Source organism: Manacus candei, unplaced genomic scaffold (assembly GCF_025592945.1).
Source record: "Manacus candei isolate 608988 ecotype Guabito, Panama unplaced genomic scaffold, ASM2559294v1 h1tg000047l, whole genome shotgun sequence".
In the NCBI taxonomy this organism is placed as follows: Eukaryota; Metazoa; Chordata; class Aves; order Passeriformes; family Pipridae; genus Manacus; species Manacus candei.
Window position 1 is genome coordinate 3,175,404 of NW_026138095.1, and position 12,710 is coordinate 3,188,113.

Consider the following 12,710-nt stretch of genomic DNA (forward strand, 5'->3'; position numbering starts at 1 on the left):
AGCTCTGCAGGTGGGGTCTCTCCTGAGGGGGGCAGAATCCCCCCTTCCCTGGTGCCCACACTGTGGGATCAGCCCAGGACAAGGTGGATCCGTGTTCCTGGGGACACAGCTGGTGACACCATCAAGTTGTATATTATGAAAAGACAACAAGGAATGATATGATGTGCTTGGAATGTAAAATCTCCACTGGTGTAACAGCACCCAAAGTGGGGTTTTTTGCATATTTTATACTTAAAAGCAACGTGGTGATTTAATGGCTGCAAAATGATAGCAAGTTCAGTGTTGCTATCAAGGGGAATAAAATCCTAATCAAAAGGGAGCTCTTAGAATGAATTCCGAAATGCAGTGCTCATAAGCTGGTTTGTGATGTGTTAAAGCACAGTTTGACATGTGCTGCTGGTTAACCAGGAGCTTTCAATTATTGCACACCCCTCCTTTGAGCCACAAAAATGATGGAATGGCTCCTCGCAGGGGGGTGCTTTCCATGGCTCTCCAATAAAGGGAATGGATTCATTTGAGCTAAACAAAGGCAGGAGCAGGGATGGTGGCAGTGCTGCTGCAGTGGGCAGGACAGAGCTCGGTGGCAGTAGACAGAGGGACAAACGTGTGGTTTGGGGAGATGCCTCCGTGTTCTTCTGCTTCCCTCTGCTGGAGTGCAGCAGGATTCCTGCCTGGATTCCTGCCCGGCTCCAGGATCTCCTTAGAGCAGACCCCAAACTGGCTTGGCTGGGGGAGTCACTTCTGCAAACTCATGATTTATGTTTTTTAAAGGTTTCTGCTCCGTTTTTGGTGATAGTTCCACCTCGTGCAGCCCAGGTCTCCTGCTCACTGGGACTCTGGGCCTGCCCCTCTCTGTGCAATCTTGTCTCTGCTTTGAGACTAATGAATAATATTCTGATTTTTTCAGAGCTGTGTGGGCTGTAGATGCCCAGTTTCTGTTCGTCTTTAAAGGGATGCTGCACCTATATATGTCATTACAGGCTCTGAAACCCAGCCTGTTCTAAAGCAGTCGAATTGCAGAGCACTGGCCAGATTTTTGCCAGTTTAAGGGTTTTTCAAAGACAAATATTTAAACGTCACTACTATTGATTGCCCAGTTTCCTTTCCCATTTAATTATGCTGTATTGCATTCAGTTCTACTTACCAAAATGGGGGATTGTCTTAACATAGCCCAGAATTCACTTTTTAGCATGAAAATAACATGAATTTTAATAGAGCACATCATTCATCACTGCTTAACAAGTGCTTTCCCATTGCTTTCCCATTGCCACTTTCCCCCTCCATAACTTTGACGGGTTTTGGAAGCAGAAGTGGGTTTTCCCTTTAGAGTTTCACAATTAATCTATGCCAAGTTTAGTGCAAAGTTCAATTCTCTTGCAAATAGCAGCCATTATTTGGCAGTTCATCTGTCATATCCTGGCTTGGCTCCCTGTGTTTACTATGAAACGGGACTGCCAGCTCTGCTTTGGGAATTATTGAAAGTTTACATCGATGAAAAGGGCATATTTGAAGAAAATTTACAGGAGCTTTCCTTTAGCTCCATAGTTTTCCTTTAGCCAGAAAGTACTAAAGATGATGCTGTTTCCTCTATGATTCACATAAGTCCCTTAATGCATATTTAACACTGGGAAGTGTTAACAACTAATAAAATAATTGCTGTTAATGTAAGTAATTAGTACTGGCAATGTACTAATTATTATTAATATGATTGCTTGTAATTAAAATGCAAACTATAGATTCAAGGGTAGTTGTAAGTGCATGAAAAATCCCTGTTAATATAAGAATAAGATAAAAAGGTTTTATCATCTGTTTTGGGTAGAAGTGATCTCTTGGCTTTCTCTAGATGGTCTCAGACTTGGTGGCAAAATAAAGTTGTCCTCTATACTTCCATTTACAAAAAAAAAATCAAAAAACATAGGACTGAAACAGAAAATAGGATTAAATACTGATGAAGAGTGCACTCTCTTATTTGTAGGTTTTAAATGTTTTTTAGGTTCTTCTATGTAGATGTATTAAAGGGATTTTGAAAGGGATATTCTACAAAGTTTCCAGTTCAGGAGTAGTTTTGGTACTGTTTTCCACTGTCCTGTTTATATTATGCTCTGCCTGGAATGACTTCATGCATAGAGGATAATAACTAATAATAGTCAGAACTTACTTGCTACTCCTTAAAAAAATTAATTCATAATAAATTTTTCATTTGAAACATCCTACAGTAGAGACTCTCATATAGGGATAGAAAAGGGACATTCGTTATAGAAAGCAAATGATGATTCAAATTACATATAATGAATCATGCAGGGCCAACTCCAAAGTTTGATTCAACTCGATTTATTTATTCCTGTGACTGTTTTTATTTCATTTTGGGGTCACACTGAATTAGGCACAGGAGCACATGAGCTCATGTTGCTTTGTGGTGAGAGCAGCAGAGCTGTCCTTACATGTCACAACGTTTTTTAGCCACACACCCCCCTGCTTAACTTAATTACATGGATATCCTGTTGTTTGGAGTGAAATTATTTGGTAGTGTTATATCATTTCAGGAGAATATACAGGCTCAATGTATTTAATAGACATTCACTATAATAATTTCCCCTCTGTATCATTTACTTTATACTCATAAATACCACTTACATCAGAGGTTAAACACAACTTTAAAACTCTGTTTATTCAGTGTCATTCTTGGAAGCTTTTGTCCTTCTCAGCCACAGATGTGCTTACCAGAGTAATGTTTAAGTGGGTATATTTATAAGGCAACAAGTCCCCTCCTGTCTTCTAAACAAAACAATTTAAGGAAGAATTCGCTTCCCAACTGTGGTTTAAATTGTTTGGAATCATATAGTCAAAGAGCCATCAGAGAACCCTTTTGTAAAACAACGTTCCCATGACCCTGTGCCACGAGGCCCTTTGCTATATCTTTAATAAATAATGAAACAGATGTTCTGTGGAGCCCTGGATGTCACTCCATGTGGGTTAACTGTGTTTACTAAATAAATACGGTTGTTAGCAGCTTGTATTTCATATCTTGGGCTGTGTAACAGGCAGAGCTATTGAAATAGTCTCCATTTGAATTCCTAATGTAAAGCCTTTACTTGTTATCCTGGATGCTGTACAATTTCTTCCTGTGTAGTGAAAAAATAATGGTTATAGATTCATTGTAAAACTTGGAATCAGTATCAGAATGATTTCACATGCAGAATGCTCCCAAAACACAAAAAACCTTCACAAAGAGTAAGATGGCAAAATATTAAAATATGAAGGCAAGATTTTGCCTTCTCGTAGTCCTATTTTTATGATAATTAGTGTTAGAAGTTCTCAGGTTTCTTGAGAAAACTCTTTTACTGGAGGAATCTTTGCCTTTTGAAGACAGAGCCCCCAGGTTTTCCATCTTGGATTACATGCTGGGCTTTGCTTTTGAATGGCAGGTGAAGTTTAAAAATCAGTATATTTGTAAGACAGCTTAACAGTTCTTATCTAATATAAAGGCACATTAATACAAAATCTAATCAGAAGAAAAATATTTTCATGTCTCATTTTGCAGCTGTGTATTCGTCGAGGATGTTTTAGACCTGGCATTTCATGATTTCCATGATCTTTCTGAAAATAATGTTAGCAAGGATTCATTTCAAACCCCAGTGTGTTTTCTAATGAAGAATTGCTGCTCTTCCCAACTCCTGATCAAGATTGGGCAGTGGTAGTTGTGACTAAAACACATTTGGGGCTGGAAATGGCCATCAGGGATATCAGGATGGAGAGGATGTGCACAGGACAGGGCTGTTGCCCCCTTTGTTTGAGCTCTGCACATCTCCAGCCTGGTGTGTGTGGAATGGGTGAACATACTGAATTTGTGATTTATTCCTTTTATATAAGTGTTGGTTTTCCAGAGAGGATCTCTACCCCTGGAGGAACAGCAGAATTCTTTGGATTTTTGATTTGAGCGTATTCCCTTTCACTGGTTCTAAATTAGGAAACATTTCCAAGCTGCTGGTGGCTAAAATGTTCTTTTTATAAGTTTCTCTGTTCAATAATCAGATGGGAACAGCATTGTCTGTAAAACATTTACTGCATGTCAAGTTAGAAGTTGTTCCCTTCCATTTACAGTGTAGACTATAAAGTTGCAGCATTTCGATATGATCCCCTCTGTAAGATGCTGATTTTCCAGCCCTTTGTGGTTCAGAACAGCCCATTAACAGTTATTTCCCTGCTGTATTTTGTGTGGTGACAAGGACACACTGTAATCAGACAGACGGTCTGTGACACTTCAGCCACGGGCTGAACACTGTCATTAAACTTCATATACTTGTGCAGTCAGTAAGTGAAGTTTTAGTGCAGATAAATCATGGAACAAGGCTGTGTTCTCTGAGCTGACTCACTCTTACAACACCAAAGCAGAGGAAAATTAAGAACTGAAGCAGATGTGCCTGTGCCAATGCAGGTACCACTCTGAGGGTCGGGAACAAGCTACACAATCAAATGTATTTTCCTGCAGCATAAGCTGCAGAGCTGGAAAGGTTTTGGTATTTGAAGTGATATATTAAAGGTGTGCCACTGGTATTTTTTTATGACTTGAGGATGTCTGTCTGTTTTTTTCCCTCCAGGATCCCAGAAGCAAGCACAAATTTAAGATCCACACCTATGGGAGCCCCACCTTTTGTGACCACTGTGGGTCCCTCCTCTATGGGCTCCTGCACCAAGGGATGAAGTGTGACAGTAAGTGAAGGTTTTCTGTGTTACCAAAAGAGGGTTTTACTTTAGAAAGTAAGTGGAAACCCTGGGTAACGGCCTCTTACTTCATTTCTGTGGAAAACAGTGTTTCAAATGTCAGCTATTTATAGTCCTGTTATATTTCAAGTGGATATTTCAGTACTATAATGATCTACTAATGAAAATCACCTCTGCTGCTGAGAACGCAGCATGTTCAGCTTGATGTGGCTGAAGAGCCTTTCTGTGGCAGTTTTGAGAAAGCCTCTTGAATACACCCTTAAAGACTGAAAATTCAGTTCAGTTTGTAGCCAGGGTCCAGTATTTTCCTTGTATTTAATTTGTATTGGAAGTGTCCTGCTAGAAAAATCTAATAATCAATTTAAACTCATGTTCGTTGGGGATGCTGACGTGAATGCTCTGTTTTCTTAGTCATATTCCCAGCAAGTCTTTATTCCATCTTCACTTTTATTTTCCCTTGCACATCATTAATGGTTATGTTTAGGTTTCTGAAGTAGATTATTTTATTCTCTGCAGAATGTATTGTAAGATGTAGCCACGTCATTGGGTGGAAAACCACCCAGCTGTGATCTGAAAGTCTGGCCAACAATTAAGCATTTAGTCTTAACTTTCACTTTCCTCTGAGTTTGCAGTGTGATCATAATTATTGGCTCCTTGTGGGTGTCTGAACCATTTTTGTCTCCACAGCCTGTGACATGAACGTTCATAAGCAATGTGTGATAAACGTCCCCAGCCTCTGTGGCATGGACCACACAGAGAAAAGGGGAAGGATTTACCTGAAAGCTGAAGTCATTGGTGAAAAACTGGAAGTAACAGGTAAACAGCTCATTTTGGAACTTTTCAGGTTTTATAAGCATTTATGACCACTGTGGGTCTGTGTGCCTTGGTCAGATCTCGGTGTGTTAAAGCCACTGATGGAGGATTTCCCTTCAGAAGTGTGAGGGTTTCATACAAAGTGTCTTGGAATCAAGAACTGGGGTTCATGAAAATAAATAGAAAAATGAAAGCTGTGGTAATAGCCTTAAAAACTCTGGAATATTAATTAGAAAATCACTTTTATGTCATTTTTTTTTTCATGTAGAAAGCAGCTCAGTAGGATGGTTATCTGTTCAGGAAGTTCCTCATCATCTTCAGAACACGAGAGATGCACTGAACTTTCATCAGCTGGGGAGTTGTTTCCTGTATTTCAGAGTGTTGAATAAACAAAAGCAACTTGGATTCAGTCCCAAATATTGCTCCCAGTGAATTATAAAATAAAAAAAAAAAACATAATTCTCACATGCTTTGAGCTTGAGGTTACCAAGATGGGGAGGAGGCAGAGAAAGGAAGGAAAGAGAGGGTGGCAGTTCTTTTCCTTGGAAGTGTTTCTCCCAGAATTTATGAGTAATTTTTGGTTGTGCACACCCAGACTTGCACACCCCACCGACCCAGTCCGGGGCTGAAGCTGCAGAAAAAATTCTGTGTATCCAGAACAGGGTCCAGTGCTTTTATCATTGCCTGGTTGATGTTGTAAAATGGAATCAAATTCGAAGGCAAAGTTACACCAGGACAGAGTAGGAGGTTTCTTAGACCATCTCAACTTCTGCCTTTGGTTTTCCTGATGTTTCTTGACATTTCTTGCTTGTTGGCAACCTGTGGATGTTGAGTGTCATGTGTGGCTTCAGTGTGGCTCAGCTGACAGGATAGAGCCTGTTAGACACTAAAAGGATGTTTCTTCCACCTCTGTTCCTCTTTGTGGAATGAGTCCAGTAGAGACATCCCCTCGTGGTCAGCATAAAGGAAATGAGACCATCACCCTGAATTTTCCCTGCTGACTGAGCCAGCAAATATTCCTCCTGGCACTGTATTCTCTGTGGCTCTGTTCTCTCTGAATCCAGATGCCTCCATATTCTCCTGTCAGACCTTGTAAAATGCATTGAAAAGAAGAAGTTGGATAAAATTTCGTTAGAAAGGATCAGAACAGATCCCAAGTGGTGCTTAATTGTAGCTTAACTTTTCAAATCGCTTCCTGTCGACGTGGGAGGGGAAATTTGTCCAAGGTACTGTCATTAACAGAAGGTGGTTTCACAAAGTGGTGAGGCATTTCAGAGATGGTGATGCAGCTTCTAAAAGCAATTGTACCATGAGAGAGAATTAATTTGAAAATCATCCAAGTGACAAAATGTAATGTTTGCATTATTCTAGGCCGCTCTGCAGCAAGGTTCTTAAATATGGCTCAAACTTTCTGCTGTAATACACATAATTTGACAAATAACATGTGCTTATTTTCTGATGATTCAGTGGGTTTATAATCCTTTTAGGGACAAAAACATTTGTCACAAGTCTCTGTGGTACCAAGGCCCTGTAAAACGATTACACAAACAAGGATTCTTTTAGTTCACAGTTTTATTTGAAAAGGTCTTCTCTGAGATATGGATGTGGTCAAATTGTTGCAGACATTTCTTAGGTTTTCTTCATTGCTCTTTTTGGTGTCAGTGTACTTGGCAAATGCTGTTTCTGTTGTGTTTATAAATAAAACATTTCCATCCTACAATTAAGTAGGTTTCTGGACAACAAGAAAAATGTTTACTATAACCTCGTTATGTATAAAACAATTACAGGGCTGTTGTTGTGGTTGAGGCTTCTCAACATTTCCAAGCTTTCTGAAAACTTCTTTAAATGAAAGTGACAGTTGTTCTGAAAGTAAGCTGCTTTTTTGTTTCTTTAAATAAAAAAATGCCATACAGACTAAGCCCAAATGACATTTCAGGTGCCTTTTGTGCATGTTTAACTGAAAAGGAAATTAGCAGTTGTCAGGTAGTTCATGGACACACTGCTATGCAAAAATTTTCTCCTAGAATGTCATTGCTTCTAAAATATTTATTGAGAAAACCTTTGTTAGAATATGCAGTTCCCAGAGCTGCCAGGCACAATATCACTGCCTTTAGCTTTGGGAAAGGAGGTGAATTAAGTGTCCAGGAGGTTTAGGAACAGCAGGAAAAATAATCGACAATTGGCTGTTTGGTTTGAGCCCTTGCCTGAATCTTTTTCAAAGGAATTACTCTGTAGGTGTTGAACTGCTCCAGCTGAATTCCTCAATATCCCTGCCCTGCGTCCTGTTTTGGTTGTTAATTAGCTCCTGCTGGTTCCTTCCCAGCCAGCCTTGATCTCATGCAAAACATTTGTGCTGCTCGATGGAGACGTGCTCTGGGGTTGGCACCTTGCAAATCGCTGCCATGGGCATCTCAACCCTCCCAGTCCCAGCCAGGACATTTTCCTGATGGAATGTTGTAAATAGGACTGGTTTTTTTTCCCCCCAGTGAATTCTAGGAAGGAGGCAAGGCAGGGTTCTGCCAGGTGGGGCTGGCCAGTGGCTCAGTCAGATTATCTAAAATCTCCAAGTTGGCAGGTTTTGAATTGAACTAATGGTGGGAATGATTCAATCCTATGTATAAACAGACTTAATTCCAGTTAACTGGGTCAGATCTTCAATCCAGGTGCATAAACACGGACATGCAGCTTTTTCTGTGTGAACTGTAGAGATCCTGCAACACTTCTTCACAAATGAGTAGGAATTTTGGATTGCTACACTCTGCCAAAACTCACCATCTTGCCAGGGCTGTTCAATCTGCCCCACTCAGTGCTCATTTCGTTGAAGTTCTTAAACATCAGTGGTTTATTTTCAATGGTTGAGCTGCTTGCTTGAGAGTTGCATTGAATATTAATAATTTATTGCACTTGAAGTAAATCAGTGGGGTAGTTTTCTTTTTATAGAAACACTCCTGAATTGCTTATCTCTGAAATCACAGAGTTCGTGACCCTTTCATAGGTTGGACTGACGTGGGGGGTTTGCTCTTAGGCATAATAAAGCAGTTTTTGCTATTCTTAATCTCTGCTTTTTGCACTGAATTTTCTTCCTCCTGATGTGTGCTACAAGTTTTTTCACTCTTATGTTTCCCTCTTGACCCATCTTATAATTCAGGGCGAGTTTGTAGGTGGTTGAATCACAGTTGCGATTTTTTTTGTTTCAATTTTATATTTGGGATTATTTTTATAGCGAGTGAACAATAACCCGTGTGAGAAAAATAACCCCATTTGGTGCACTGATTTATAAAAAGCTGCCACGTTATTGGGACCCTAAACTGTGCCCTGAGACTGGCTGGGAGTTGGATGTGACAGCAGCTGACAGGGAAGAACCAATTTAGGGACAGGGTGGTAGTGACTTGCTGGCAGCCAATGCACCCCCCTGCTGCATAAACCTTGTTAAAACACACATAGACACAGCCCAGAATTTTCAGGGGGGGGGTTAAATCTATTTTTCTAAGCTTCAAGAATACAGAAAATCTGGTTTCATTCCTCGGTGATGCTCCTGTCATTTGGAAGGAGAGGAGGGCTGGCAGTGATCCCTGCAGAGGTTGGGAGCACAGAGCAGGCTCTCCAACAATAACCTCCCCGGGAGTTCTGTGCTCCCCTCTGTGCATTCTCCACATTATTTAGGAGTGTGTGAATGCTGAGCCACCTTCTGGCTCTGCATATTAATGGCCTGTCACGCTGCTTGCTGGGGACAACGGGGGCAGGAGCCTCTGCCCAGACAAGCTGGGGAGACAAACTCGGAGAATTTTGGCACGTTTGAGTCTCATAAAAATTGTTTCTATAAAAAGTCTTACCACACACACCACTCTAATAATTTTAGTTATGATTTTCTAGGTCAGTGTCTGTCTTTGTTAGCATTGACTTCCTAATATCTGCGACTGATTTTAAAAGGGAGCATACGGGAATATTCTCAATATTTGACCAGCTTTTAGTACCAAATGCCTATAAAGGGATCCCAAATAACTCCTTGCACGTGGGAGACATTATTAATGTCTCAAAAAACAGGGATCTCATGGTTTGCTTCACTAATATCTCTTTTGTGACATTCCCAGAATCTGCAGGGTTGCTGCAGTCATTACAGGAAAAGCTGTGCCTTTAGCAATGCCAGCCCTGATAACAACAGAAAGTTTCCTTCCCATTCCAGTCATTAAATTTACTTTACCATGAAGAAATAGGCAATGCATGGTATTTAAAAAGAACATTAATTTTTCATAAATGGCCATCTACATGCATACAGAAATATTATCTAAATCCTATATATTTAGGTAAGTGTATATGCAGATAAAATTAGAAATGTAATGGTCTGAATCCTTTTTCAGACGATTTGATCCATCTTGTGTTAAGATTTATGTTTCATTAAGCAGCTGTCCTACCCAGTGGTGCTTAATGATAACTTTTACAAAGATAATCTTATTTTAAAAATAAAATAGAATTGCTCCTGTGAGATTTCCAGTTCAAATTGAAAGCAGAGAACCTATTGCAGGCACAAGAACTTGGAAAGCAGCGTTAGGGATGATGTTACATTTTTTTGTTAGTAGGAGAGGATATCTTAATAAATAGAGAGAAATAAAGTGTCCTGTGAAATTGGTTCATTTTTTGTCTTGTTCTAGACAAGGAAATGAATCATCTGTACCTTGTACATCTCCTGGGCAGTGCAAGGGCTCGTTATATTGCCATTTTTCAGGGCTCTGGTAATGGGAGCACTGGGCTCAGGAGGGACATGAAAAGAAATGTTACCTGGGCAGGGGAGTAGGTATGGAATAGAGAAAAGTCTCATATCTGAAAACCCTTTTAGTGATGAGAACTGCATGGAAACTGGAAATTGTCTGAAAAGCAGGATTTGTTTTCGGAGCCACTTGTACATGTGAGTCACAACCAGCTCCAGAAAGGAAGCACTCAGTGAGTTTTATTAAAACCTCGTAATAAATCTTTAATGAAAGCTGAGCAGTTCTGGAGGCAGCTTTGGATTTTGCATACAGAGAGTACAAATCCACAAATTGGAAGAAAGACTATTTTCAGTAATGGGTAAATCTTTTGAACTGTGGTTAAGGGGAGTGCAGGGAGGAACTGGGAAGAAAGTTCCTTGGCTGAGAATACAAGATCCTCTGTCACTCACCTAAGTCATCTGAAAACTGGGCAAATCACTGGGATTTAGGCTAGAATGTTCTTCAGGAGGCAGTGAGAATTATGGAATAATTTACTAATGCTTTATTGTGTGAAGACAGAAACTTGGAGCTAACTCTTGGAGCTAACAACAGCCTCCCTTTTCCTTCATTTCTCTGGATATTGTGCCAGGCCAGACCATTGGAGACTGGAATTGTCTTCTAAAAGCAGCTATTAGCATGTGGTTGAGAGATTTCTGCTCATCTAAGTTGCCTGTGGGGGGTAAAAGATTGGCACAAAATGGTTGCTGTGATCACTAAACTGGTTTATTATCCACATTTGGGAATTCAGGAAAAAGGTAGCTGTGACTCACTTGAAAAGGAACTGAGTAAACTCATGCTGCTAATCATCCAGCTTTGTTCTAGGGACAGAAACATTTATTTATTCATTCCCATGACTAATTTTATCTGATGGTGCCACAGGCAGCTATAAATCCATAACTGCATATGGCTTGACCTATCCAATCTCATGGAAAAAGTTTCAGCTTCGTCATCCACTCTCTGAATTCCTCAGAATTCTGCCTGTATTTCTTCTCTTTGCATCAAATGTCAGTTGTTCTCTGCCAGCCCACTCTGTTTTATTTAGATTTTTATTTAAAGTATGAATACCTAAGAACAAGATCTGTGTTTTCTTATATCTTTATACTATTCCTGGGAAAGTGGGTGTTCCAGTTCCAGGCATGGCTCCTGGATGGATACTGCTGGTTTAGAAGGAGCACGTGATAGAAGAGCCACAGGACAGGCATCAAATAGTCTCCATTTTCTGCTGAATAGACATTTAGGATCTCTCCTTCATTAACAAGGAGGAAAATGGCACATTTTTTCCCTATTTCTGTTTTTAGAAGGAAAACCTGGGCAAGGTGGGATTTGTTAAAATTCAGTATATACTTCTCTTTGTTGTCTGTTCATCTGTGTGCTCTCTCAGTCCCCATTAAGAGTCCAATCTGGACAAAATGTTGGGAAATTTAACTTGTAGCAGCTGCTTTGCTCAGTACAGAGATTGTTATCATCCTTAATAGTTACAACAGAAAACCAACAAATTATATTTTAGGTTTGTACCCAAGTTATGCTCCGCTTCACCTCACTTCAACCACCTCTCATTTAGAGTAGCATCCCTAGCACAGCATTGAGTTTAATTAACTAATAATTATCAAGCAGCAAGAGGTTGCTGGCTGTCATTACAGTTATGGCACCACTCAGCCACAGCTAAGTTGATTTATTTTCAGGGAATTATTTTTCATTTCACTTTTTCACCCCCACACAAGAGATGGTGCCTTTTGTGGGGAGGGGAAATCTCTTCTTCATGTCAATCCTCTTAGAGAAACCTGACCCATCCTGTTAAAAATAGGGCACCCTTGGAGATGGACCACTTGGATGCTAATTCTCTATAAGCACCATTCAGCACAAGTATCATCACGCTGCTTCCTCAGGAAAAGAAGTGCTAAGTCAGTTGGAAAAGGATGTCTAAGGGTATTAATTATGCAGACAGAAGTACAAATGGGCCAGATATCTTTAAACAAGGAGGGAGATAATGACTTTGTCTGCAGCCTGTATTTAGTACATGTTGCATCTTTCCTTCCCAATTAATCTTTGAGCTTCTCTTTCTTATATTTAGAGGTGGGGGGTTTTTTTCCATTTTCTGTGTGTGCTGCAAAAGAAAGAAGCAATCTTACACATGCTGCCGTGGCCTCCTGCTGCCAGTGTTGTTTTCTAGGCTCAGCAGGTTTACCCAGGCTGGTCAGTGATGGCTTTCTCCAGGGAATTCTCCATGGCAGAGCTTCCAAGGATGTCTCTGCGTCCACCCAGCCTGTTGCTTAAAATTCTGCTTGTTACACTGAGCCTCTCCAGGTAAAACTGAAACCTAAAAGCTCAGTCTGAAGATACCATGTTCAAATTAAGCCATTTTGTTCAAGGGATTTTAGTGACAAACTTCCCAATGTGTATTTTTGGGAAGCTGTAGAACATGTGGAGAGT

General features: G+C 40.2%; 1 protein-coding gene across 4 annotated transcripts in view; it reads left to right on the forward strand.

Moving 5' to 3' along the window:
- The window catches only part of PRKCA (protein kinase C alpha), a 145,634-nt gene that overhangs the window by 84,739 nt on the left and 48,185 nt on the right, over positions 1-12,710 (forward strand). For all 4 annotated transcript variants that reach the window (XR_007906269.1, XM_051797667.1, XM_051797668.1 and 1 more), the window contains exons 4-5: positions 4,599-4,710; positions 5,410-5,538. Coding sequence is in view for 3 of the 4 variants with exons in the window: in XM_051797667.1 (XP_051653627.1) it covers positions 4,599-4,710; positions 5,410-5,538 (241 nt within the window). In the remaining variant the exon portion in view is untranslated. The remainder of the gene's footprint in view (positions 1-4,598; positions 4,711-5,409; positions 5,539-12,710) is intronic.